We start from the raw sequence: 27,722 nt of genomic DNA on the forward strand, positions 1-27,722 counted from the left end.
GCTCACGAGAACGAAAGACGCCATCGAGCAGCGGCAGCAACGGGCGACGACGGCAGGCACGAAACGAACGCTGCCACCTCGCCGCACGGTTGTTGGTCCGCTACGTCTGCTGTCGTTGCACGTATCCGCAACGGCTGGCCGCAGCGCTGGCCTTCTGCGTAGGTTCGCTGCTACTACTATGTACGATCGCGTTGGCATTGCCAGAGAGCGAACCCTCAACTCTGGAAGAAATCGGGCCGTATACTCACGTAGTCTACTGCGGGTCTCTGAAAGAAGCTTGTGAGCGCACGCTGAGGTCCGGGCCCAGAGGAGAGCTCTCGTCGTGACTTTGTCGAGCACGAAGCGTGAGAGGCGGCCTACAGACGCACTCAGCGGGTCGCCGCCCGCTGCGCAGAGGTGGCTGAGGCGTTTCGCACGGCCTCTTTTTGTGCCAGGGGCTCAGGGTGAGGCGTCGGGGTGCCTCAATGAGAAGCAAAGTGGCCGGGGGCGCTGTGCCCAAGGCGCAGGAGGAGGGCGTGGCTGTCTCGGCCGCCGTGCCATCAGCACCGCGGTCGTCGGTCAACAAGCGTGGCCGCCTCACTCACCACGGCAGCGTTGGCGGTGCTCTCACAGGTGTGCAGAAGGGCACCGCACCACCGCTGTCGGCGAGGCTCTATGAGGACCCCTGCACAGAGGCGCTCGACCGGCGCAACAGTTCGCCGGCGGCTCCCCACGCACGGACGTCGAACGCGACGCATGCGCGTCCTTCCAGCTCCGTGGTTCCGGGCCGGAAGACCGCTGCTGCAGCAATGAGGCAGCCACCCCCGTCCCTCAGCGCAGCAGCACAGCCGTTGGGCAACGCTGCCGCCGTGGAGGAGGCAGTGGCGTGCTCAACGGATGAGCCATCCACGGGCCCGTCTGCGGTCGGTTGTGCTGTCCTCAGTGAAGCAGTCAAAAGTCGCATGAGCACCACCCACCCTGCCTTAAGACTCCCCAGCGCCGGTGTTTTCGCAGAGTCTCCAGCGGCGGCAGCGGCGCCAGTGAGACACGCTGAGGTGTTGTGTGTCGCGCTGCCGGAAATGCCCCTCCCGCAAACACCGCAAAGGGTATCTGCTGCCGGTGGTGGACGGCTGGAGCTGCGCATGCGAGGGCTGGTGGCACTTCCCTGCCTGCACCTGTCCGCAGCACCTAAGTCACCGTCGCTGGATGCGAGGCACGAGTCGACTACGTCGTCGTCCGTTCACGGAAGCGGCGATGTCGCGGCAGGGCGTCTGCACGCCGTCAGTTTTCGGCAGAACGCCATCAGCAGCCTCTCTACGCAGTCTGTTCGCGCCATGTCGACTTCGCAAGCCTCACTAATCGTGCCTCGCAGCTCCCCTCTGCAATGCTACGCGCATGTGTCCTCGCTTGACCTCACGCACAACGCGCTTACATCGATTGCCGGGATCGATGCCCTGAGGTGCCTGCGCTCGCTGCGCCTCGCGTTCAACAGACTGACTTCGCTGGCGCCGCTCTGGGCGTCGCGGTACGTAGCGCAGCTCGACGTGCTCGATGTGAGCTCGAATGCGCTGACGGAGCTGCTCTCCGCAGAGGATGTGCACGCCTTGAAAAGGCACCAGATTCGCATCGTCACGCACCCCACGCAGGCGCACAGCGCCGCCCATGGGTGCCCCAACGCCAAGTGTGGCGTGTACAAGGCGATGGGTCTGCGGGTTCTGTACGCGTCCGGCAACAAATTTTGCGAAGTGCCGAGTGCGATCTACACCTTCACGCAGCTGACAGATCTGCGGCTGAGCAAGAACGTAATCGAGAGTGTGCCGGACGGCTTTCCGGTGCGGGCATGTCTGCCGCAGCTGACGCGTTTAGATTTGAGCATGAACAAGCTCCCTGCTGCCATGGTCGAGGCCGTGACAGCGCGCGCCGAAGAGGTGGCTGAGTCGCCGCTCCATCGTCGCCGCACATCCACCACATCACCGTCATTTGCACGAGTAAAAGGCTACCGCCGCGCTTCGGCTCACCGTTCTCACGGCGCCACCGATCCCTCGGCAGGTGCAAAGACTGCCGCCCTTTCTTCGTCAATCTCGAGTGCATTGAAGGCCGGGGAAGATGCCTCATCGGAGGAGGCAGGGAGTGGCGCTGTGCACGGCGCCGAGTGCAGTCGTGATATCCAGTCTCGTGTGCCAGGCGGAGCCAAAGAAAATGGCAGAGCGGCTGCGGAGGAGGGTGATGGCGTTTCTGCCGTCAATGGCTCCGGACAGCGCCGCTCATCGGCCTCTGCGGCAAAGGTGGCCGATGACGCGGAGTCGAACGGAAGTCGCGGCACTCTGCTCCAGCTGAAGGCAGATGCGGCGGTCTCACCTCAGCCGCCGACCAAAACGCGTCATGAGAGCGCCTCGGCCACAGCGTCCAGCCCGTCCACACGGAAGGCGACCGCCTCTCTGCCGCCCACGGCGCCCGCCATCGCTACCGTATCGGCTCAGAAGTCGCAGCAGCAAGACGCCGTCCAATGCGTAGCGGAGAATGTCTACAGTATAGATCTCAGTCTGTGGGCGGCGGTGGTGCGTCGACGGCTTGAGGAGGTGCTGCGGAGATCGCCTGACAGCGACGCGAGTGGCGCACCGGGAGCTGCGTCAACGTTCTCCATGCACGAGCTGCTGGTGTCCCTCTCCGACACCCTCGGCGGAAACAGCGGCGGCGGTGGCGCGACTGCGCTGCCGCGCTATCGACGCCGTCCGGCGGCCACGGCCCGTACGATGGCGGCCCTTACGCAGTGTCTGCCGTCGTGCTCCCTGTCCTACAGCGAAGAGGCCCAAGTGCGTCGCCCGCCTCTTCTGCTGCTCACCGGCATATCCGCTGCCGTGGCGGCAGACGAGAGCGAGCTGCTCCTCTACGAGGTGTTGGCCCTTCACATTGTGCACAACTGCCTGTGCACGGCAAAGAGTGCCGCCGGTGGGGTGAGCCCGCCATACGCAGCATCCACGGCCTCCTCTCGGGCGCTTAATTCGGCTGAACTGATATTGCAGCAAGCGTGCAAATACGAGAACAGCAGCGAGCCACTCCTCCGCGCCGAAGCGCCGGCGGCCGATCGCGCGAGCGGCGGTGAACTGCCTCCGCTACGGCCAGGTAGCCCAGGAAGCGGTCGAGGTGGCGGCACTGCGCGGCAGTTGAATTTCGCTGTGCCGTTGCAAACCGTTCACGTAATTGCTTGCACAGACACTGCAGCCACCCCTCACAGCTCCGTGTCGGCCTTGTGGGCATATCTCACCTGGCGGCAGCGCTGGGAAGCCGCCGTGTCTTGCCGCCGGCTCCCACACAAGAGCGACTACATCTGTGAGCTTGGGATGCAGGCTGCAGATAAGCATGCGTCGCACCCGCTGTCATCTGACGCTCCGTCCGTGACGTCGGAAGCGAATGGTAGCGGCACGCACGCGGCCCGGCATTGTGCGGCAGTGGTGCCCCTTTATCCCTTCGCTGCGAACTCCCCCGTCCCGCGCGCACGGGAGGAGCACTGGTTGCACGAGTACAGACCCGCGTCGTACTGCGTAGTGCCGCCTGCGTGGGAACTCCTCTACGATCTTCTCCTCCGCCCATCCGCGCTGGAAAAGACATCGCTGAAGCGGCCGCATGTACCTGCCGTTCCGCCACTGTTGGCCGGGGTGGGCAGTCGCGTGCAACACTTGCGTGGCACACCCGTGTCTCTCGCATGCGTGCTGCTCTGCGCCGTCGACTATTCGGGCTGTGCTGGGGCATCGCCAATGTGTGCATCTCCGACATCACCGGTGCTGCGCTGGCCAACGCCGGGTACTGGAGGCCCTGCCGCTAGCGGCGCGGGAAACGGCACTTGCGCCATCACCGCCTCCCACGTCCCGTGTGAGGGCGTCATTCGCCGCGCTCTCCAGTGGCGCCAACACAGCCAGCAGCTGTGGAGTCATGTGGAGAGGGAAGCCAACATTGTCGCTGCGGAGCAGGTGACGTCGTGCAGCATGCCGCTGTACAGCGCTGAAGAGGTACTCCAGAGCCGGCAGGCGGCCGTTGCGGCACTGGGCTCTCCGGGGGCACACGATACTCGCCTGCGGTGCGGGCTGTTCGGGCAGAACGGCGTCTCAGAGGAGGCAGTCGAAAGCGCCGCCGCTTCTGAGGAGGAAGCGTCTCAGCCGCAGTGTCGCAGTCTTGCCTTAGCAAAACCGCTATCGCAACTGCTTAGGTCCGCCTCGAACACTGCGGCATCCTGTTCCGCAGAGCCCTGTGAGAGCAAGACCGCAACCGCCACAGATACGACCATGCGGAGCCGCGAGATTGAAGGGTGCAGCACACCCGCAGTGGCGGTTGGTGCTGATGGCGGGAGCGCGCCAGCTGCGGCAGTGGATGCTGTGGGCGGCGAGGCAGATGAGCACGGCGGCATTGAAGGACAAGACGGTGCTGACGCAGCCGCGAGATTCAACGAGGTGCGCGATGACAACACGGCTGGCAGCGCGGTGTCGGCGACGGCGACAGCAGCGCAGACCCCCGAATTGCCCGCGGAGGATGCCTGGTGGCTCTGTGAGAACTGACGAATCTGTGCCAGTGTAAGGTAGCCGTTATCATTAAGCACGAGCACATGGGTGCCTGAGCCTGCCATTCGCAATCAAAGTCAGCGCGAGCATCGGTGCTTGTGTGAAGTCGGGTCGTTGGCGTCGTTTGCCGCGGCCAACCCGTGTGCATGCCACCGGCACCTTCGTTGTCTGGGAGTTCATGGAAGGGCAGACGTGCACATCAATTTCAGGGCGCCCACCCTCCCGCAGGTGGTGCACTAAAGCGACGTGGTTTATCGCCGTGTTCGTCCGTGCCCCTCAAAGCACGACTGCCTTGTGTCTTCTGGTGCACGGTGTCCCGGCTACCTTCGCGGCGGCGAAGCGTCTCGTGCTCGCGTATGTGGGCATGCACGCCGGACTGCCTGGGCACCCGCTCCATGCGGGGTCGCCGTCAGTGCACGTCCCTTGCATTTTTCCGTCACTCTTTTCTCTCTTCAGCCTCTGTGCATGCGTACCTCTCTCGCAACGGACGGCGTGGCGGCTGCTCTAATGTTTATGCCTCCACCCAACTGCACAGTGAAACGTACATGTTTTGTGAGTGAGTCAGTTTAGCATAGTGAAGAAGACGTGTCAGGTGCAGTGCCCGCCGTCCATCTTCCAAAGTCCTCAAGTGCACACTTCCCCTGCCTTTCGTGCTCTTCCTGCGTCATCGGCGACGGCTCGAGTGCGAGGCCGCTCATTCGAGGGGACGGTCACAAGGCTAGGTCAGGGAGGGCGAAGGGGTGAGAGCACTTATCGTCTGCACCTCCGTGCAGGAACACTCAAGCCTTTGCACTCTGTCACCTACCCACACACGTCTCGCACGAGCGGGCGCATCGTATTTTGCATGTCTTCTCTCCCCCTCCCACTCCCCATCGATTCACGACCTCCGTCACCCTGGCTGCACTCTTCCCCCCCCCCGCCTCTACCGTGTACCGCTAATCTTGGGTGGCCTTCTCCTATATATCCCCCGTCTTGCCTTCCTCCTCGTTATTGGTTTGCTTTCGCCTTTTCGCATTCTCATTGCGCTGCGCGTGTGTGGAGGCTTGTTGCACCACCACCACGACCCCCTACTTTTGTCCTTCCCGCGGTGTCCGGCGTCCGCGCCTACCTGCGCCATGCACCAGCGGATCACGCACTATCTACAGATGGCGGCGGCGCTCCTGCTGCTGTCTCTGACGCACTATTTCGCATCCTGCTTCCTGCCCATCTCAGACTGCGACGAGACGTTCAACTTCGTTGAGCCCATCCACTACCTCCTCTACGGCTCTGGCAAGCAGACGTGGGAGATGTGCTCGCGTTTCGCGCTGCGCTCGTGGCTTTTTCTGTGGATTTACGCGTGGCCAGCAGTGCTCATCCGCGGCGCCGCCAGCCTTTCCAGCGTCCGCGTGTACTTCTACCTTCGTATTCTGAACGGCTGTGCCGCCGCCCTGGCAGAGCTCTTCTTTGTGTGCAGCGTGTGGCTCGCGTTCTCTGGCAAGGCGGCGGGGGTGGCGCTGCTGCTGTTGCTCTCCAACTACCCCATCCACCACGCGGCGGTGAGCGTCTTGCCAACGAGCTTCGCGATGATATGCAACTTCGTGGTGCTCGGGTGCTGGCTGCGCACGCAGCCGTGGACGACGTACTCGCCCGCCTCGCCGTCGCGCTTTAAAGGCGGATCTACTAGGAATGCCAGGTCGGCGGCCGCGGCGCACGTTGTCCGGCTGTCGACGCCGATGCCGTCATCATCGTCGTCGGCGCCACCGCGGCACCTCTGCTGGTTCATCGGCGCTGCTCTATTCTTTAGTGCGCTTGGAATAGTGACAGGGTGGCCGTTTGCCGTCCTCATCTCCGCTCTTGTCGGTCTCGATCTACTGCTGCATTTCCCTGCACAAGCCCTCGCTTGCACGCTCGGCTCTCTTCTCGTAGTGTGCGCGGCTACTTTTCTGGCGGATGCGCGGTACTACTGTCGCTGGACGCTGAGCAGCTGGAACGTCGTCACTTACAATCTCTTCGGCAACTCAGGACGCGGCGCGGAGCTGTTCGGTGTCGAGCCCTGCTTTTTCTTTTGGAAGAACCTGTTGTTGAACTTCCACCTCATGTTCGTGGCGGTCATGCTAGCGCCTCTGGTCCTCCTGTACGCACCGCGGCGAGAGCTAGCCGCCACGTCGGCGCGCTCCGACGCGGTGAGCTCGGGAAGGCCACCTGGCGACGGCGCTGCACAAGAGCCGAACGACAGCGCCGTATCCCCCACGAACTCGCTCGTCCGCTCGCGGCTGCGGACTTCAGGCACGCACGGCAACGCAGCGGAGCTTCACTCCTCGCTACTCGCCAATCGGCACCCTGGTGAGCAGGTGCTTGCAGCAAAAACAGGGGCTGCTGTGTCGCGCGTCTCTCGCCAGCGGGAGCTGCTCTACGTGATGCCGTTCTTCGTGTGGTTTCTCTTCTGGATGAGCATCGCGCACAAGGAGGAGCGCTTCATGTCGCCCGCCTACCCGTTCATGGTGCTGGCGGCGACAAGGACTTTGTGCCTCATGTTCTTTCCTGACGCAGCCGAAGGTCAACCGAACTCGGCAGCGGCAACGCCAAAACGCGAGAAGATCACTCCCGACGTGGTGGCGGTAACCGCGGCGGACGCCCAGGACACCGCCCTCACTTGTCAGCCGCCGCGCCGTCCTTCTCTGCCACCACAAGGGTGCCCCTCGCCCGCCTTCCTGGGGTGGCGCCACCTTGCTGGGCTGGCCTTCTTCTTGGCCTTCTTCCTCCTCTCGTACTCGCGGGCGATGGCGGTCTACGTCTTCTACAGCGGGCCGGAGCGCATGTTTTTCGACTGGTACCCTGTGCTGCAGGCGGAGGCGCAGCGGGCGTGGGAGGCGAAGCGTCAGGCAGTACGGCGGGACGCCGCAGTGCGTGGCCAAGCGTCACCGTCATCGCTGCCACCGGGCACGACGGCTCAGCAGACGCAGGAGCTGCGCGCCTACTACACCGTGTGCCTCGGGCGCGAGTGGTATCGCTTCCCCTCTTCCTTCTTCGTTGATCATCGCTGGATTCGCTACCAGTTTCTGGAAACCCACCACTTCCATGGCATGCTGCCCCTGTCCTTTGTGACTCCGCCGGCTGGGCAGGAGAGCGGGTTCTTGCGAGCGCCATCGAGCGAGGCTGCGGCTGCGACGAGCAAGTCACCGTCAACGTCATCGTCCACGACCGCCCGCGGCTCGTGCTCCTGTGGCGCCCCCGGTGTTAACGACCTGAACCAGGAGATTCCGGAGCAGTACGTGCGCTACCCTTCAGAGCAGTGCGACGCCATCTTTGATAGCCTTTCGCCTCCCAGTCATGTAAGCGCGGCGCATCACGCCACCGAACTCAAGCATCTCCAACTCGATACCGTGTTCACTCGCTCGCTGCTGAACATCAGCGCCTTGCAAGCGGTGCTGAAAGCCGGCAGGAAGACGCAACGCGTGGGAAACGATGCGTATGCTGTCCTGGATGTCGACCGGACGCCGCTCTGGTGCCGTGTCTTGTACTACCCATTCGGTGTAACGAGACGCTGCGCGGTGTGGCGGCCACTTGTGCTGAACTCCAAACCGTGACTCCCCTCTTCTCCCGTGGCGCTGCGCGCATACGTGTGAACGTGTGTGTGTGCGTGTATGTTCCTCCGCGGCACATTAGGCGTAAGTCATGCGCGGAGTCTGGTGCTATGCCCCCCTCCCTCACCCTCAACGCGTGGCTGCCGTCACAGCGCGCAGCCCACGTCCATAAGCTCCCACAGACAGAGTGTGAGTGTTGAAGGCGGAGTGGGAGCGACGCAGAGGGCGCACGCAGTCATCAGTCGGCAACGCGCGCGCGCGTGCGTGCGTGCGTGCGTGCGTGCGTGCGTGCGTGCGTGCGTGCCAAGCCACAGCAGCATCGCAGGACAGAGAAACACAGAGAGGGGGAAGGACGAGCGGATATTGCTGTGGCTCACGCAGCGTGTGCACTCTACCACGGAGCAAGCCCATAACTGTGCGCATGCACACCCACCGCCCACGACCGACGTCTGTAGCCCTGCGGCTCACTCCTGATCCGTCGAGGGCGGAAGCGTTGGCGTCTGTCGCGCGGGTGGTAGGGAGATGCCAGTGTGGCGTCTGAGAGTGGTATGACCACATCTGTAATCCATGCAGTCGGCATCGAGGCCTCTGGCCGTTGCCGCCGACTCGGCAAGTCTGTCAACTGTGTCCTGGTGCTCCCATCCGCAAGGGCCACCGACAAGCTGAAGTGAGAGGCACACGCGATGCGCCCGTGTCGCCAGCTGCATGTGCCCCAATGCGTCGGCCCCGTGCCGACCTCCACCGCTGTAGGTCCCGTGCTGTGCGCCATGCGGAGGGAGAGCGAGTCCGTCAGAACAGCGACACTAGCTCATGTGTGTCTGCGTTGGCCCAGTCGTCTCCGTAGCAGGTTCAGCCTCAGCCTCACACGCAGCACGATCGCTCCAAGCAAGGGGGCCGCAGCCTCTTGTCCGTATACCCATGAGTATGCCGTAGAGCATCGCGGCCGCTTCTGATTGGATGGCTCTCTGCCCACAGCCCGAGAGGGAGTGATATGCGGACGCATACGCGAACGCTGTGCATGAGGAAGGTGTGTGCGCGCGGATCTCCGAAGGTTGTCGATGCCAGCAAACCCGTGTGAGAGCCGCCGAGGCATCGTGACGGTTCCGTGGTACGGCGCGCACGCTTCCCGCGCGAACTGCGCAGGGTCGCCTCCTCGCGTGAGTGCGGAGGGATGCAGGCGAGTATCTTGGTCGTGCGCGAGGAAAGAGAAACTCGATTCGGCCTGTGCGAGCGCGCCGTGGGCTCCTACGAAGGGCACACACCAACTTAACAGTGCTGGCGGTCAAACAGGTGCCGCTCCTGTGCCATGTTTCTGCACACGCGAATTCTCATCACGTGCACTGCTTCCTCACAGCTATGTCATGGCACGTGTGGACTGGTGTGTGCGCCGGTGAGTCAGAAGCGCTCAAGGCGCATGCAGTAACCGCACGCCAGTCCGCACTCCCGCCCCACCGGCGACTCAGCCCTCTCCTTTCTCACCTTGTGCGCCGTGACATCCTGAACCACTGATGCTATCCATCTCCCCATCTGGTCTCCTCTGGCGGCCATCACCTCCGCCCGTCTCCATCCGGCGCATCTGCGCTCCCAGGGCCAGTGTCGCCCAAGAGCGTTAGGATATACTCGCTATTGCACTTTATAATGCCAGCGTCGTCGCGAGCCTTTGCACCGTCGGCCTTCGACGAGCCCAGTAGCAGTCATCTCGGCGCCTTCGCGCCCTCTCGTGTGGCGGCAGCACGCATCATACAGGCGTGGGTGCGCAGACGACGAGAGCAGCAATACGCGCATCGCCTGCTCATGTGCCTCCACGTGATGAAGGTTGCCCGCACCCCCGACGAGCCACATTGCGAGGATAGCGTGAACCCGTCCGCCTCCACCACCTTGCCGTCAGCGACGACCTCGTCGTCTTGCCCCGTCGAGCATGGTGTTCCAGATGAGGAAAGTCGCTTCACAAGACTGTACGAGGCTGTTGTGGAGTACGAGTCTGCACTGCGAGTGGAGAACTACACGCGGCGACGCCTTTTAGATGAGTGTTGCGCCACCAGCGATGCGGCTCGGCGGGCTTCGCAAAGAACGTGTCGCATGCTGCGACAGCGACATCCGGCTCTGCGCTCGTTGTCGCCGACCATCGAAGGCATGCGCTCTGCCGGGGCCGACCGCACTCTGGCCGCTCGGCTCCTCGCGGACTCGGCAATGCCAGCGGCAGAGAGGCTAAAGGCCTATCTCAGCCCGGCGCTCTTCGCGTGGTGGTGTGCGTCACAGGGGCCGTCCACCTCCAGTGCGCAGGTAACAGCAGCGGCACCCCTACCCACCAGCGCCGTGGCGAGCGATGTGAGACCGCAGCCCCCGCCTCCCCTGCACACAGATGAGAGCGTCGCAGAAGTGGATGAGGGTGCGCATGGCGAAGGGCTGGAGGCTCTGTACATGGACGTGGTTGGCCAGGAAGGGCCGGCGAATAATCGCGAGGCCGCTGTGAACGCCTCGTACACCAGAGAGCGAGAGGCTGCGGACAGGGCTGCACTTCTCAGGGCGCAGCAGGCCACCATGGCAGGACGCCCCTGCGGCTTCGCGGCGCATGGCGGCGCTCCGTCGACAGATGTGTTACTGGGCAACGCGTCTTCGTTGCCGCCGGAGGAAGATGACATCAGTCTTGTGCTGCAGCCTGTCCTCGGCGGTGTTGCGCCGAGGCGAGGTCGCGGCATTCTGGAGCACCTGGAGTCGGAGCCGTCGGTGACGACGAGCTCCGCCACGGTCGATGAGTCATGTCTGCAAGTTGGAAGGGAGACGGCAACACGCACGTGTGCCGTGTGCGAGCTGAGCGGCGTCTTCGCAGGCCCGCACAGCAGGTGTATCAACGCGGTGGAACTGCAGGAAGAAGATGAACTGCACCCCTGTGGCACATGCGGCGCACTGGTGCACAGCTACTGCGCCTGCTCAGGTACCACTGCCGACACCCACTACTGCTGCAGCCACTGCTGCCAGGGCGGTGACACGGTGTGAGCATATCCGCTCAATGCCGCGTGGAAGCGAATAGAGAGATCGAGGGAGCGAAGAGACGCAGTGCGGCACGGGTTGTAGACTCTCCGCTGTGTGTGCGCCTTCCCTTTCGACCCGCACTCAATACTTGTGGGAGGCTCGATGTACATTATAAAGCGCTGGACGAAGGGGGGTGGAGAGGCAGGAAAATGCCGTGTGAAGAGATGAGGCACGCGGCGCGACGCACAGTGTGCAACCGCTCCTCGGTGCATGAAAAGACACAGCAACGACGAAGACGACGGGTTGGACGTCTCTGCACGCGCGTGCGGCACTACTCCCTCCGCACCCCCCCTCTCTCTCTGTTGCCCGGCGTCGGCTGAGCCGCTGCCGTTGATGTACATGGCACCTTGCCCCTCTCGTGTCAGTCACTCTTCTCCGCACCCTTTTCCTTCCCCATTCGGCTCACACGCCGTACCTCCGCCGGCAGGTAACGTGTGCTTCGCGTGTGCTCGATGCACCGGCGCTGCGCGTTGAGTGGTTTAGACAGAGAGCGAACAGTGCCGTTGGTAGACATAGAGACGCCGCGCGCCCACACACACGCACAGGGACCGCCATCATCGGACATGGAAGCCTACCCATTCTCTGTTGTCTCTCCTGTTGTCTTGCTGCAGATTAGTGGTCACTGTAACAAAGAATGTCCGACGTGCTCGGGTACCTCAACGGGGTGCTGCACCGAGTTTCGGCGACGTTCATGCCGACCGAGATGGACGACGTCGCCTCATTCTTGCGCGGGGATGCGTGGGTGGTCGCAACGGCGGCTTCCGCGTCGGCTCAGCAGACAGCACAGACATCCTCCACAGCAGCAACCGACTTGTCGCCCGGGGCCGCAAGGCCGACTACGGTTTGTTACCCTCTTGGTGCAACACGCTGGGGTCACTTCATCCCGCTCGGTATTGCAGGCACCACACTAGTCTCCGCCGCCACCTCCGGAAGCCGAGCGGTGCTGCTCAATTTCTTCGAGAGTAACGGATTCGAGCAGGTGCTCACCGTGAGTCTCGTGCCGACCGAGCAGCAGCAGCAGTCGAACGTGCATCTGGCGGCACCAGGGACGATGGAAGCTGCGAGTAGCTCTGGGGGCGCCGCCCTCTCTCGCGATGGTCACCGTCACGCGGACCTCTGGCGCACCCAATGGCATTCTTCCTTCTCGCCCAGCGGCACTGGCGATACAGCCGCCTTTCGTAAACGGGCTCGGTCTAATGCAGTCTCGTCTGCGGTCATCGACGTGTCGCTGGACAGTCGCTATGGCACTACGGCAGAGGCAGCGCGGCAGGCGTGCATGGCTGCTGCGCGTCGCTGGTTCGAGGGGGTCGAGGAGAGGGCTCTGCTGGACGCCGATGAGGTGAGAGAGGGCGGAGATGGAGGTGCGCGGCGCAAGCACAAAACGTATCTTCGGCGTCTGCTTTTGATAGTGCGGTGCTGTACAGACAACCGTGTGGCGTTCTCCACCCGTGGTGGTGCCACTGGCGCGGCGCAGGCGTCATTGTCGGGCACAAGCCGCCGGCACCGCCGCGGCGAAGACCCTCTATACCTGCTGCTGCATGACCTCGCAGCTCTCACGACATTATACGAGGTGCGGCTGGCTTCCACGTGCTGCGTGGCGCGGCCTGCGGTGCTGCTGCTGCCAGAAGACGACAGCTACGGCGGCTCCATGCTGAGGCAGCAGCTCCGGGAGGAAGTGGGACACCGGTACTGGGTTGAGCTTTTCTTGCAGTCGGATGGCGCATCGAGTGGCGTTCCCGCGCGCCATAGTGAAGCTGGCGCGGCGGACGCTGGCCGAGGAGCACGGAAAGGTGACGGGTGGAGAGCAACGCTGATCGGCTGCAGCAGCGGTGCGAGTGTCGCACCTGGTGGGCTGGGTAGCGTCTTGCGACAGCGGCAGCACGAGCAGACCGAGACGCCGCTCGAGCGGGGCTGCCGCCTGGCGGCACAGTGGGGTGTTCTGGACCTGCCAGCGGCAACGCGAAGCGAGCCGCAAAACAAGGGAGGTGAGGCGTTCAGGTACTCTGTAGCGAGCGCATCCCCTTCTGTGGGCGTTCTTGGTGGTGGTAGTGCTTCGGAGCAGACGCCGTCATCTATTGCAGGCGGCCCTCAACCTACGGGGCGCGTCTCTGCTCAGCAACAGGAAGAGGGGCTGCGCCGCCACGCGTCCTGCTTTTTCCTGCGCCCCAGCAACGCACCGCTGTGCGTCTTCTTGATGGAGGCACTGCGCCGCTTTCCGGTGCTTGTTCGGCCAGCTGTGTTGCAGCACTGGCAGTCCACCTGGACCGCACGTCACTCCTTGATGGACGTGTTGCTTGCCTTCCACACAGCCCTCTGCCCCTTCGTGCTGTCCTCATCCTCTGCCGGGGTTACCGCCGCATGTCAAGCGCCGCCTTCGCCGTCGTGGATGAAGGGCGGACCGCCTTTTCCGGCCTCCACGATGCTGCAGGACACCGTGGACCTCCTGGATGCCTTGCTGTGCGCCGCCTTCGCTCTCGCTGAGGAGCGCGATGCCGCACAGCCGCTGTCGGTCAACGACTTCGTCATCGAGCAAGCAACCCTGTTCCTTCTTTTCTACGAGGCGCTTGTGCATCAACGCGAGGGTCGACTGCGTCGTATCCCCGGCGTGGTGCGCGTCCTCCTCGGGCTCTCGGACCGGTGTGCTAGTGCCGCAGCGGAGAGCTGCGCCGCTGACGAGGCTGCCGCATGTTTGCCGCGTGGTGGAGCCACGGCGAACGAGAAGGTTCATCATGCGGTGCGCCATCTCCTTCCGTTTGCGCCGCTGAATCTCTTTTACGAGCGAGTTGCGCAGCTGGCGGCCGCCTCACGCAAAGGGCATGACAGCCGACGTGAGGTGCAGCCGTACCCGATGAACTCGATCGCGCTACCCATCCGCCGCATGTCCCTTGCACCGCAACTGCAGCACAGCACGTTGCTTGCGCTGCTACCGCTCGGTGAGTCGCTGCGGGAGCTGCAGGGGGTAGCGGCGCGGGTGTGGCAGGAGGAGCTCCCCGCGTGCTGGCAGCGTGTCGTCGCAGCCGTGGGCACGCGTGATGGCCACCCAAGAGCACACCCCTCCTCTGCAGCGCTGCGGGGGACCAATGACGACGCCGGCGCCTCTGCACCCACTCAACTCAGTGTAGAGAACTTCTATCATCCTCTGGTGCCACACGCTGTTCGAGTGCTGTACCTCCTCACTGCACACGCCCTGCGTGCGCCGACCGAAGCGGCGAAGCAAGTGCCGCTTGTGCAGCTGCAGATGATCTGCCAGTTGTCTGACGAGCAGCTGCTCCTCGTGCTCAAGGAGCTGCAGGTCGCGGGGCTGGCGAGTACAAATCTCAAAACAAAGTCAGCGCGAACGCTGCTTGACACGGTGTGATGAGCAACGAAAAGGCGGAGCGCGAGAGAGTGGAGCGGTGCGGGGCGCGGCGGTGCTGCGTTGGACGCAGGAGAGGACCTTTACGCGCCAGCTCTCACCCACCCCCTCCTCCTCCTCCCCTCACCTCTGCATTCGCTTGTGCCTCTACCGCAGAGTTATCGGTGTGCGCTTCGGCGCCCTTGGCGGACATGAACGCGCTACCAAAAAGTGAACGGCACAGGGAAAAGACGTGCGGAGTGGGGGAGGGGGCGGTGTTAGAGTGCTGTGGGTGATGACGTAACACCGCTCACCTATAGCATCAGCCCAGGGAGGCCCCGTACGGCACCTCTGTTGGCCAGCAGCGCAGCATATGGGCGTCTGTGTTTTGTGTGTGTGTGTGTTGTTCTATGCAGCGGCATCACTGCTGAAGTCGTCGCTGTAGTTCCTCCCCGCTCATTGTCTTCTCTGTCCCTCCCTCTATGCACGTGTTACGACGGAAAAGACAAGCCCAGCTGGGTTCGTGCTATCGGATGCGCAGCTGTTGGCAGTTGTAGCTGTTCCCGTCTCTGGAGTTACGTGAGCGTTATCGGAAGGCACCCCTGCGGCAGCGCGCTCCGCCCGCCCCACCTCCTCCGACTCCATGTCCTTTCCTCTGTGCTCCATGGGCTACTCATAACGGTCTGCCCGCACGCGCGGCTTTGCTTCGCCTTCCGTTCCACTCATGTCCCCGACACGCTTTTTCCGTTGCTGCTGCGCGCGCTCATGCACCTGGGTGGCTGCTGTGGGGAACTGTGTTAGAGTTGCCTTCTTGTCCGTCTTGTGACTCCGCCGCACACCAGCCGGTCTTTGCGGAGGGTGACAGTGGTGGAGACACGCGCACGCAGAGAGAAGGTGTGCGAAGCAGACCAGGTCGTAGGGACAACACACGGAATTTGGTACACACACACACACACACACGAACACGCACGTTAACGCCTCGTGAGCCGGAGTGATCGAGGACATGGTCAAGCTACATCAAAAGCACGCGTCTGCTGTAGCGACAGACGCGCAGGCGGAGAGCGACGCCACCGCGATGCACCAGGGCCCGGTGCCGCCGCCGCCTCCCGAAGAATTGGTCCCTGATGCAGGCCCCAGTGCTGCTGAGGTCCCGCTGGGCGATCCGGTCGAGTTCATACTTGACCGAGTCGACTCCATCGAGCGATGGCGATCGACAGTCGCGCGTCTGAACCTGGCGCAGCTGGGCGTTTCCCTGGTGCGCGGTGTACTGCGACGCGGTCGCTATTCGACGCCGCCGATGCGCGTTTTCGATGCCGCAGAGAAAACAGCGCCGGCAACGGATGCGGCAGAGGCTGAGGAGCCCGTCCAGTCGTTTTATCCATCGCAGCCGGTGCCACCGTGGCTGTGTCCCCACACGTCGTTCGAGATCGATCAGGTGGCTACGCAGGTGGCCGAGCAAGATGAAGCTGCACAGACTCTCGTGAGGGGCGTTGCCTCTCCAGCGCCCGGGCAGGCAACACATCGCCCGCCCAATCACCACCGTCGCGCACATCCCTCCATGCAGCCCAGCGTTGCTCGGCGCGCGCTCGTGCAGACGGCCAGCCGCGCCTCTGTGCCGCTTTATATGGGTATGCTGATCGCATTCATTGGACACGGTGTTGCGTCCATGTACAATGCAGACACAGCGACAGGCCTGCTCGGTGCGAGTGACGCGGCGGCAGGGCGATCCGTCCAGACACCGGCGCCCACGCCTGGTGCCGTCGCCGGGCGCTTGCCCACGTCTAGCCGTCATCTGCACTTCACCACCGAGATGACCAGCGCACTCCACGAGGTTCACCGTGCAGCGGCTGAGGTGATTTGCATGGTCGATCACGAGTCGAAGGAGATGCACGCGCTCGCAACAGCCGCACTCCAGTCGGCTGGAAAAGCGACAGCGTATCGGACGGACGAGGATGAGCAGGTGCAGGACATGCGCCACGCGCAGCTCGGTCGATCATGTCGTCACCTTAGCCGCATCGTGGCAAATCTCTACTCTCTTGTGTCCCTCCTGGACTTCTTTGCAGTGGAGAGTGCGTCCTTGCCGACGCCGACGCCAAGCACCGCGGCAGCGAGTGGTGCAGGTCACTCGAACATGAGCAGCGCCAACGTCGGCTTCCTATCGACATCCTCTGCTTCGGAGGCCGCGGCGGTAGCGATGGAGAAGCGCGGCGCTCAGACAACCACTGTGGCGCCGTACACAGACAGCAGTACTCCAAATGCCACACCGATGCCCTCCGCCATGAAGAAACATGTCCCCAACGGGGCGGCCCCCGCGCACCCCTATACGACGGAGCGCTTCCATAAGCTCTTCGATGCATCTGGCCACTTGCCGCAGAGCGTGTGGAGGGTGTTCTCCGCCGTCGCCACCACATTGAGCCAGTTCGCAGTGTCCTGGTCCCTCACAACGGGTGATGCGCAGAGTCGGCAAGCATTCAACAATGCAGCGTGCGTGATACTCGGCGAGGATCAGCGCTGCCTGCTGCTGCAGCTGCATCGGCTGTGTGCGCGCTTTATCGTGCTGCGCCACCGAGTGTACGCGCTGCACCCCGTCAACTCTCTGCACTTCAAGGTGAAGCAGATGCTGGAGTGGAGCGGCCTCCTCAACGCCGACGTGCCGGATGCGTGGTCGTACAACAATGGCGACATTGACCGATGCGACTTACACTCTGATCGACTGCACAGCACCTACGCGCGCGGCCTTCAGTGGAGCGTCAACTCGAGCAACAAGATGGCGCTTCAAGCGGCGGTTGCGTGTCCGTACACGACCGCGGCGCGCGACTCAGCGCTGCGTCGGATGAAGGAGTCGAGCGCGTTTTCTCCAGGCGGCAGCGCCGTCGCTGGCGGGGGGGGCGTCAACACTGCGAGCGATGGCGGTGCATCGGCCCCGCTCTCTCTGCTCACCTCGCTCGCCTCTGCCGGGGCAAACGGCGGTGCCAACGCCGCCTTCGCCGGGCTTTTGGCAGCGCCGTTGTCATCGGCATCTGCGGCGCCGGAGCAGAGTTCCAGCGTGGCTGCACTATCCCAGCGCTCCGTCGTGCCGGGCTACGTTGGGCTGCGGAACAATGGTAACATGTGCTTCCTCAACAGCGTTGTACAGCTTCTCGGCAGCGCTGCGCTGTTCCGCGACGATCTCACGGCACGATTGCAGGATGCTGTCTTCTGCAACTCGGCACACGCCGATCACCGGGCTCCTGCAGCCGCGCATGCGGGGAATGCCCATGCGATGGCGGCTCCCTTTGCCAAGTATGGATGTCGCCTCGCCATGGCGCTTCTTCTCGGTGAGATGCAGTGGCGTGGGTCGCATCGACACAGTCGCCTCCCGGTGTTGCCGGACTACCTCATCCCACATCTGCCCCCGCCGTTCGATGACCATCGACAGCACGACGCCTCGGAGTTCTGGCACGCACTAATGGACAAACTGGACGCGCCGAACCAGCCCGGGGGGGCGGTGGTGGCGCGATGGTTTAGCGGGCGAACGGCGACGACGATGACGTGCGTCACCTGCCAGCACACGCGTCTGCACACCGACACCTTCTGGGATCTCTCGATCCCACTCCTGCGCGCTACCTCGCCCCCCTCCGTACCAGCGTCCGTGGGAGGCGGCGCGCCGACGCCACCTTGGGCACCGGTGGCCGCGGCTGGCCGGCCGGTGAGCCAAGTAGAGGTGCAGCACTTTGCCCGCGCCACCGCCGTGACCACCACCTACGCGAGCTCGCCAGCATCCGACTTTCCAGCCAACGCGTCGACCACGGCAGATGCGTCTGCGGAGCTGGAAGCGGCGGAGCGCGCAGAAGAGGAGGCAGCAGAGAGGGTCAACAACAAAGCAGCGCTGAACCAGCGCCCCATCGTGCCCAGCAGTGTAGCCGAGCCGTACTCAACCACACCGCTGCCGTCCTCGATGGTGGCGGCCGACGAGGCACCCAAGACGCTGCAGCACCTGCTGCTCCATGTGCTGCACCCGACTCTCAACAAGGAGCTCTTGCATGGCAGCAACGCCCTCGACTGCGAGCACTGCGGCCGACGCACCGACACAGAGCTCACGACACGCCTTGTCGCCGAGGTCGAAAGGGAGGCTGAGGTAGGGGTCGATACGGCAGCAGCAGGTGCGCCGGAAGAATGCTTAGGCGCCGTGCAGGAAGCGCGCGTCTCTTCTGGCGGCAGCGCCGCTGCAGCCGCGTGGGAAAGTCTCGTTGAAGGCGAGCCGCCCACACCCTGCGCAGCGGATGAACGAGCGTCGCCACATGGGGAGTCGAAGTGCGTGGAGCACGACTTGGCGCTGTCGCACTCTCTCACCGACACGGCGGCCGGAGGTGGTCTGCCATACTACCTCGCTGTTCAGCTGAACCGCTTCGCGTACCGGCGCGCCACACAGACCTACGAGAAGGTCACCGATGGCGTGCCTCTCAATGAGGTTATCGTTGTCCCGGTGTGCCCCGAGATCACAGAGCCAAAAGACGGAGCAGCATCCCCGGCCGATTCGCAGGAGTTCAACGCACAGACTGCGATGCCCAACGAGGAGGATGGCGACGCCAATACGCAGCGTGAAGACGACGGCCGTCACGGTGGCCCCTCCACTCGAACTCCGACGGCACCGCGCTCTGCAGCGCCAGCGCTTCCGGTGTGGGTCGCGTACCGTCTGCGGTCAATCATCATCCACAGCGGCTCCACGCCTAGCAGCGGCCACTACTTCGTCCTTACGCGCCGCCTCGCAGCGGTGCCGGCGTACGCGAACGTCAATGAAAGCAGCCACGACGAAGACGGCGAGTACAATGCCAGCGCTGCTGCTGACGTGTCATCCATGCGCGCGTACGTGAAGGGTCTGGGGGCTGCCCTAACGGCTTGCCTGGGCGCCGAGCGTCACTTCTCCTACGCGGAACTTGTGCAGCCAACGGCGGGCGCGGAAGGCGAGGGCTGGTCGGCGTGTGCCGATGTGGAGGGCGCAGGGCCAAAGTCGCAGGGCAGGCCCGCTGTCGCTTCCCTTTCGAGGGGCACAGCGGAGACGGTGCAGTCGCCGGCGCTTTCTCCACCACCAACTCTTCCAACGGCCGCTGTGTCCGTGAGTGGCGACCGCCTGTACGAGAACTGGGTGATGCTGAACGACTCCAGCGTGCAGACCGTTGAGCCGGACACAATGCGCCACCTCCTGCACGGGCGCGGCGGCGGTGTCTACTCTGCCTCGGAGACGCCGTACATTATCTTGTACGAGAAGTTGCCTTTGGCCTCCGAAGGGACGGCGGTGCGCGACGCTCTGCTAGAGGATGAGGAGGCGACAGATAAGCGCGTGGCTGGTGCTGCGCTGTGGGAGACCCACCATGCCTCGGTAGGCGCTTCCGGCGTCACCTCCGTCGGTGACACGAGCAGCAAGCCGGTTCAGTTTGCCCGTGAAGTGCTACAGATCTTTAACGCGCGGCTGAAGGATGAGGTCGCGCACAACGCCGCTCTCAGCGAGGCGCCACGAACGGCAGATGGGCATGGCTTCACCTCCACAAAAAGCAGCGAAGCAAGCTCGCGGCCTACGCCGGTGGGAACGGTGGTACATCAGGGGTCGTCTGCCACGGCTTGGAGAACCATTGTCGCCCGGTCATCGTGGTCTCGCGCGACCGGTGTTGGCGACGCAGCTCGTGCAGCAGCAGTCAAGGCCTCCCTCACTGATGCGAGCAAGGTCATACCAACATGCTTTAAGGGCACCGGCAGCGTTGGTCGTCCTTCGGCGTCGCACCGGCCGCGTCGGCTAATGTCCACGGTCAAGTACGCCAAACTCCCCCGCAGCAAGCGCTACAACGGCAATCTCAACCGTCACAGCACACAGGAGCACCGCCATCGTGGCGGCACGGCCGCACGCAGCTCAAGTGGCAGCGGCGCAGGCTCAGACGCCGATGACGAGCAGGACGAGCCTCGCAGCTAGCAGTGGAGAGTGCCCATGCTGCCACGCACGCGCCGGTGAGCCGCACGTGCACGTGCGTGTGCGGTTGGGGGAGGAGAGGGGGGCGACCACCGGCGTACAAGGTTTAAGTTTTTTTTTGTGCCTGTTCTCAGTGATGCACATCGAACATGAAATGCCGACGAGAAGGCAGGTGCGAGGCGGGGGAGGGGGAGGGGCACGCACGCGAGGCTAATACACGAGATGGAGGTTGGTGCCTTGGGTATCGTTACGGAGCCACTCTCTCTTCGACTGGTCCGGCTCTACACAGTCACGCGGGAGCATGTCGTGTTGTTGCTGGCCAGAACCACACATGCGAATGTGCCGCGCTTGAAGCGATAGTCTCTCTTCACCTGAATGCTCATCTAAGCCCCGCCCGGCCTCCTTTTTCTCTCTCTCTCGCTATCCTGTCCTCCTCCTGCGTGACCGTCCATGCTCGCCACTGGAGATCGGCTCGTTCCTTGCATGTTTCTTCTGTCCTCGCCACCCCTCCCTCGATGATGCCGGGGCGCCTAACCGTCGTGTCACAGGGCCCGGCACCCCGCTCTTCGGTGTCGAGGGAGATAGGCGGGAAGAGATGCATTACGAGCCGATCGCACGGCGCACGCGTGCGACGCATGCGGCATTGCATCTCCTCCATCCGACCGTGCGAGCCGATGAGGTGCAGGCGCCGGAAGTGTGACGCGAGCACCCCCGAAGGGCCGCGCCGAGTCCTCCAGGCTCCAGTGGGGAGAGCCTCCAAGTCATATTCTAGGATGCCGCAGCTGGAGGCAGCTCAGGGCGGAGCAGGGCACACAGGCAGGGTGCAGGGTCTTCGAGGGCCCAGCCCTGAGGCTGCCCAGCATCGTCCCTGAGCTCATCCGGCATATCACCTTGGCCATCCCCTATCACCCGCGCGACAGACGTCGGTCGTGGGCGGTGGGTGTGCATGCGCACAGTTATGGGCTTGCTCCGTGGTAGAGTGCACACGCTGCGTGAGCCACAGCAATATCCGCTCGTCCTTCCCCCTCTCTGTGTTTCTCTGTCCTGCGATGCTGCTGTGGCTTGGCACGCACGCACGCACGCACGCACGCGCGCGCGCGTTGCCGACTGATGACTGCGTGCGCCCTCTGCGTCGCTCCCACTCCGCCTTCAACACTCACGCGCTTTTCCTTCCTCGTCTTCTCTTTGCCATCGCACGCATACACATGCTGGCCCGGCCAGAGGTTCGCAAGCGGGTAGTGTCGATCTCCTCTGTCTCTCACGTGAGGAAGTGCGGGACGCTTCACGGACAGTGGAGACCTACACACCGACATAGGAAAACACAATCTGACAGCCGCACGTACACGACTTCGGCTTCTTTCGCCCTCACGTGCGGGTTTCCTGTCGTCACGTAGCTCACAAAATTCAGCCCCGGCACTCCGTGTTTCATCCTCCGCGCCTGCGCTCCGTCTTCTGCGTACACGTCGTTCACGCGCCCACCCACACGCACGCGGCTCATATACGCGTCACCTCGTGGGCTCCTCTTGCCGGCGTCGAAACCTTCGTTCGCTGTGCTCTCGCCTTCCCCCCATCGACCTCTTCTTCGCGCATCTTTTAAAAGTGGAGGGCGTTGCACACGTTTGTGTGCGTGCTCGTGTGCTTGTGTGTAATCTCTCGCTGTTTTACTGAGCAGACATCCTCTGCGTTCTCTCCGGCTCCTACATCCCTTGATCCCTTCTCCGCCTCCTGCTCATCTTCCACGTTGGACGCACTCGTTGATCGTGTATCACCGTCCAGCTATCTCCCGTGCACAGACTGCTGCGATTCTATTTCGCCTACCTTTCCTCTCTTTTCGTTGGTTTTGTGTGTCGCTCCGTGTTCCGCCCACCCCCCGCTCGCTTTCGCGGTTTGCAACGACCTCTTGTGCGTTCGTTCTGCGCAGGAGTGTGTGTGTGTGTGGGAAGGGGGGAGGGGCGGTGCGTCGGGGTCGATCTCCTCCTGCTCCCTTCTCTCTGTCTCTGCCTCTGTCTGTCGGCGTGTGCCGTTCGCGTTGCGGGTGTTCGTTGATCTTTTCCCTCCTCTGACGCCCACGAGCGTCTCCGTTCTCCTCGCCGTCGGTATTGCCTTCCGTACTGCCTCACGCACCAATACCCGCATCTCTCGCCACACCGTCTCTCTTGTCGTTGTTGTGTGCGCCTCTGTGTGTGTGTGCGTGTGTGTCCGTCTGTCTCTGTCGTCTCTTCGTCTTCCCCCTTTCTTTCATTCATATAATCGTAGCCCGCCTTGCCGCTTCTGCTGCTGATACGGGTGGTGCTGCATCATCATTCCCACGACTACTACTGCTGTTATTTTCCTTGTCCATCCCCCTTTCCCTGTGTCTGTGTGTGTGTGTGTTGCGCTGTGCAGGAGTGGGGAGGGGGGCAACACTCACGCGCACCGTTTTGATCTCCGAACGTTTACATGCAGATCGGCATGTCGCACTCGTCGGGCGAACCTCCTCTGCCTCCTCGCCGCCTCGCGTCCCCCGCCTCTGATCGATTCGGCCCACTTCTGTGTGCGTGCTCGCCATTACGTGCGTACTGTGCTCTCCTGCCCGTCTGTCGCCGTCTATCATGCCGCTGACGCAGTCGCCGTCCCACACCCTGCCTGCCGCAGGCAGCGGCGGCGACAAGGAGGACGAAGCGGCAAAGACCTGCATGGCGCCGGAGCGGACGTCGCGGGTGCGAGCCTGCCCATCACTCCGCTCTGCCAGCGGTGCGACAGCCGATCCCGACACCTCTGCGGCAACTTCGGAAGTGGTCGGCGGAGACGGTGAAGCTGAGTTCAGTGATGTCGAAAACCAAATCGTCTCGGGCACGCAGGATCATGCGCTCCTGCTGCCCCGGCTGTCGTCCTCGATCAGCATTACTGGCTCGGCATCGTCGCTCCTGCGACGCCATCTATCTTCCTTCTTTAGCGGTGGCGGCAGCACCAGAACTGCCGCCAGAGGCGACGCCAGTAGCAGTATGGCGGCACCGGATCGCACTTCGTCTTCCTCCCAAGAAGCCACCACTGCGAATTCGGAGGTGGATGGAAAGCCGCTCGAGCGACCGCTGGGCTACAGCATCAACTCGACCGCCGCTGGCGACTCCGCATTGGCGCCATCGCGTTCCTCGGTCCAGGGCCGAAGTGTCTCCAGCGTTAGCCATCGTCTTTATCGGGCCTACTCCCTCTTCTGGGCTGATGCAACGGCGTCCTTGGCGTCGCCGTCGACGCTTCTGTGGGGCCCAACACGAACAGCCAGCGCGCCGCTGCCACTGAGCAGCAGCACTCGGGTTGGTCACGAAGATGCTCCAGATGCAAGCATAGAAGCCGTCGTGGCGCACGTGGAGGCAGAGGACTGCTCAGAGTTGACGAGGGCAACCGCAGCGGCATCATCCGTGCCTCGAGCAAGGAAGGCAGCACGCGACGGCGGCACTGACGCCATCCCCCATCCCCGCATCGCGAGCGTCGAGCGAAACGGCTGCAGCACCTTTACGGAAGTCACTGCGAAGCAGTCGCCGATGCTGTCGATGCGCGGAGCTGCAGACTCATCCTCTGCTCTGGCCTTTGGCTGCACCCCGCCGGAAGACGTCTTTCGGCGCGAGGCGGTGGAGCAGCACGTCGGTGAGGACGAAAGCAGCTCATCGAATTTGAGGTTCTTCTCCTCCACTGCCACCCCCGGCATGCATCACGCGCTGTACGCCGTCCCGGGAGCGGAGCAGCACCGTTTCCCATCGGAAAGTGCAGACGACGCGGGTGACTCTCACCATTCCAGAGGTTGTAGCAGCGACAGCAAGCCGAGAGATGCCAGCCGCAAATATGTGGCGAAGGAGCGGAGGCCGGGTCGCTACCAGAGTAACGACTTCCACGGTGCAGCGCGATCGAGGAGCGGGGATGTCGAGTGTATCACTATGTCTTCTCTCGTCGCCCACGTAGCCGTGCCTCCAACTGTCCAGGCAGTGCTGCGGAACTCGGATGCCACCAAGGAGGAGCTGTGGATGGCACTGCGAACAGCCTGCCAGCAATGTGAAGTGCTTCAGCGTCGTCTCGCCCGAGCTGAGGGTGCGCTGGGCAACGAAGAGGAGGTCGAATGGACGGAGGGCGAGGTCGGGGCGACGGCTGAAGGGGGTGCGCTCGCGCACGTCACAGCCCACCGGCGCCGGAGCGGCAATGCGGGCAGGACGTCAAGGAGGCCCTGGCGCAGGCACGCCGATGACGAAGAGCGCATGGCTCCCAATGCTGGTGGCGCTGTCGAAGGCGTGAGTGAAGGGGAGAAGAGCATCGCATCTGAGCAGGCCGACTCAGGGCAGATGCGCAGCAGCACCGCTCCGCCGACTCCCACACGAACGGACCGCCAAGTCCACCCGGGACACCGAGCGCGGAGGCGCATTGCGGAGCTGGCCGCTGCTTCTTCTTCAGGCGCTGCTGCTGCCGTCGCGTCATCGACTCCCCCATTTCTGGTGTCTGCCCTGCCCGACGGAAGCACCAACGCTGCCGACTTGGACCCTCATTCCGGGCGTGGTGGTGGCACCGGTGACGCGTCTTCGGTGCTGCGCCATCGCGTGTCGGAGGCAATTCGCCGCGTCGAGGCGAAGCGAAATGGCCCGCTGCGCTCCCCGCACGCGCGCCAGTCACCCGAGACGCACACGCGCCCCAACAGCAGCGGTTTGGATGGGCCAACGAGCTCGCACGATGCCGATGACACCACGCAAAACAGCAGCGACCACCTGCGTCTTTCCCTCTCGCCTCCACCGCAGCCTGAGGCTCATGGGAACTCCCACAGCACGTCCTCATCGGATCTGCAAGCTAGTGGTGCGCGGCACGTCCGTGTCGAGGATGACGCGCCACCTACTCTTGCACCAACTCCTGGGCTGACCGCGCATGACCCTCTGAGCCCGACCCGCATCGAGAGCGGCAGCTCATCCAGTGGTTCCGACGCAGGCGCTGCGCCGTTGCATGCGTCTAGGAATGAAGTCGTGGACAGTGGAGGTGAGACGGCTGGCCCTGGCGAGAGTGGCATCCTTGTCTCACCCACGCTTCCCGCGATCACCGAGGTTCAGGCAAAAGCCCCCGTCGCTCAAAACAGCTATAACTCCGCGGAGCGAGTGCGGCTGGTGCAGTCGCCACAGCAACAGCTTCACCGCCGTCATCGCGGTGCGTCGTTGGTGTCGCTTTACTCTGCTCCCGCAGCGCTCGACGAGAGCGTGCACTTCAACGGGCCGGCTACCGCGGCGGAAAGCCTGGCTACACTGCAAACAGCTGCAGCCTTCAAGCCGGCCAGCTGGCCGTCTAACGGTCTGCAGTCGAGCTACAGCGGTGGTCGAAGTGCCGGCTTCCATAGCCGCAGCCCACTCGCGTTCGGCAGCCCGACGCTGCCGAATACAACGCAGCATCGGTCGGGGTGGACAGCATCAACAGGCGCCAACGGTGCTTCCACGGCGGTCATCGCCAGTCATGTGACTCCTCTCAGCGGTACGCCGCCTAGTCTGCACTCGTCCGCTCTTTTCGGACTTCCGGCCCCTCCACGTAGTCCCCTCCGCAGTGAGTCAAGTATGTCGTCTGTCGAGCCGGCGTGGTTGCGACAGCAGCAGCAGCAGCAGCAGCACGCAACGGCGAAGGCGACTCCCTCCAGGGCCGCCGCCGCTGCGCGCATCTCTGCTGAAGCCAGCCAGCAGGGGTCTCTCTCGTCTACTCGATCGTGCAGCCCCAACAAGGCGGCTCTTTCGGCCGCCTCCGCGACACTGGAGATGCTCCGGCAGCTACAGCAGGAAGACGCGCCGGTGCCTCCGGTCACTGGCGACGATCAGAAGGCAGCGCTGCGTCAGTGGAGACGCGAGGCAGCGGTGAAGAAGGGAAGCGGGACCGCGCCGATGTGCTAGGCGACGCGGAAGCGTCGTGCAACGTGACTTGGGGGCGAGTTTGCATCTGCCGACACACCTCTCTGCTGTGGGCCGAGGCGGGCGAGCTGTGTCGATCGGATCGATGCTGCGGCAAGGAAGAACAATGAGGAAAGGCGCGCATATACGGGCGCACGCCTTCAACTCCTTTGCTTGCGTGCCGGTTGCCCATCTGCCCCCACTTCATGGAGGAGTGAGGGCAGCCTGCCAATCCGAAATATGCGCGCCGAGCACCACCCCACCCCTGTAGCGTCACTCGTATTTCTGCTCGGTGTGTCTCTTCTGCTGATGGGTGCGGCCAGACGCAGTTGTCTGCCGCCATGTCGGTGCGCGCAGGCCTTCTTGAAATTTTCGTCGTTTGGCTTTCTCTCTCTATATCCACCCCCCCCCCTGCGTCGCGTCGTTGCCTGTGCGTGGCGTGGTGCCCGGATGGGGGGATGCGGTCGCCGTGTTGGAGCCGCTCTTTTTTTTTTCGATGGGTGGGGCGGGGTGTGTCTGTGCTTAACGCCGTGGCTCGAAGGCGGCTTTGAGGAGTCTTTCGTATGTTGTGCACGCTGCATCGACGCGCTGTGTATGTGCGTGTGTGTGCCCGCCTGCGTGAGTGTTTTGTCTTGCGTGTGCACGCGCCGTTGTTGCGCAGACGCTTTCTCTCGGTGTTTTTGCATGCGTGATGCGATCGCTCGATATGCTTCACCCCGTTCTGTGTACGCACGTGCGTGTTTGGGGGGAGGGAGAGGTTGTGTGGGCCGCTGAAGCAGTGCGACCCCCGGTCTTTAAGGGTGCCAGTGCGAGACAAGAAAAAAAAGACATCATCAAGCCTCTCTCTCTCATACCGGCGCTGATGCCTCACGGATTCTCAGCGCGTGTGCGCGCGCTCTTATATTGCTAGGATGGTCCTCAACCCAAAGAGCAATGAAAGTGGTGCAAGCATAACAAGGTATGGGCGGAGCTTAGCAGGTGGGGAGGGGCATCATTCACTTCCTTTCATCAGTGCCCTTTCACGGGGCCGGCGTGGTTGACGGTGGTGATAGCTTGTGCCGCTGCTGCAGCGACCGAGACGACGGCCCCCCCCCCCGTGCGCACTTTTCCCCTCATCTCACCTCCTTGCTCCTTCAGCGATCTCGGTTGAGGATGGGACTGCACAAAACGACTCTGGTGAGCCCGTGCATCGACGGAGAGGGCGCTCGGCATGCTCAGGCGGTGCCCACCCTCTCCCTGGCACCTCGTGGCGAAGGCGCAGAGTTTGTAAGACCGGTGCAGCACTCGCGTCATGCGCGGACGCCGTCCCATGATCGCCTCCCCAGCAGCTCTCTCTCTCTCTGCGCGTTGCACTCCTTCCCTCCCTTCTCCCTCTCGCGGCATCTTAACTTCGACTCCGTTGAACCGCGCATCACACTCGTACACCCACGCGCACGTCCACAG

General features: G+C 63.4%; 6 protein-coding genes across 6 annotated transcripts; all 6 read left to right on the plus strand.

The window, feature by feature from the left end:
* Positions 1-464: 464 nt before the first annotated feature.
* Positions 465-4,529, plus strand: LDBPK_120150 (hypothetical protein, unknown function; the record flags this gene model as incomplete). Its single annotated transcript, XM_003859079.1, has 1 exon — positions 465-4,529. One exon carries the CDS (start codon positions 465-467, stop codon positions 4,527-4,529), a length of 4,065 nt encoding a protein of 1,354 aa, XP_003859127.1.
* A 1,118-nt stretch (positions 4,530-5,647) lies between these two features.
* On the plus strand, positions 5,648-8,098 carry LDBPK_120145 (uncharacterized protein; the record flags this gene model as incomplete). Its single annotated transcript, XM_003859080.1, has 1 exon — positions 5,648-8,098. One exon carries the CDS (start codon positions 5,648-5,650, stop codon positions 8,096-8,098), a length of 2,451 nt encoding a protein of 816 aa, XP_003859128.1.
* A 1,791-nt stretch (positions 8,099-9,889) lies between these two features.
* On the plus strand, positions 9,890-11,092 carry LDBPK_120155 (uncharacterized protein; the record flags this gene model as incomplete). Its single annotated transcript, XM_003859081.1, has 1 exon — positions 9,890-11,092. The coding sequence occupies one exon, from the start codon at positions 9,890-9,892 to the stop codon at positions 11,090-11,092; it is 1,203 nt and encodes a 400-aa protein (XP_003859129.1).
* A 670-nt stretch (positions 11,093-11,762) lies between these two features.
* Positions 11,763-14,486, plus strand: LDBPK_120160 (hypothetical protein, conserved; the record flags this gene model as incomplete). Its single annotated transcript, XM_003859082.1, has 1 exon — positions 11,763-14,486. The coding sequence occupies one exon, from the start codon at positions 11,763-11,765 to the stop codon at positions 14,484-14,486; it is 2,724 nt and encodes a 907-aa protein (XP_003859130.1).
* Positions 14,487-15,465: 979 nt separating this feature from the next.
* On the plus strand, positions 15,466-20,406 carry LDBPK_120170 (ubiquitin hydrolase, putative; the record flags this gene model as incomplete). Its single annotated transcript, XM_003859083.1, has 1 exon — positions 15,466-20,406. One exon carries the CDS (start codon positions 15,466-15,468, stop codon positions 20,404-20,406), a length of 4,941 nt encoding a protein of 1,646 aa, XP_003859131.1.
* A 2,588-nt stretch (positions 20,407-22,994) lies between these two features.
* LDBPK_120180 (hypothetical protein, unknown function) lies at positions 22,995-26,282 on the plus strand (the record flags this gene model as incomplete). Its single annotated transcript, XM_003859084.1, has 1 exon — positions 22,995-26,282. One exon carries the CDS (start codon positions 22,995-22,997, stop codon positions 26,280-26,282), a length of 3,288 nt encoding a protein of 1,095 aa, XP_003859132.1.
* Between the last annotated feature and the right edge of the window lie 1,440 nt (positions 26,283-27,722).

The sequence above is a fragment of the Leishmania donovani genome, chromosome 12, assembly GCF_000227135.1.
Source record: "Leishmania donovani BPK282A1 complete genome, chromosome 12".
In the NCBI taxonomy this organism is placed as follows: Eukaryota; Euglenozoa; class Kinetoplastea; order Trypanosomatida; family Trypanosomatidae; genus Leishmania; species Leishmania donovani.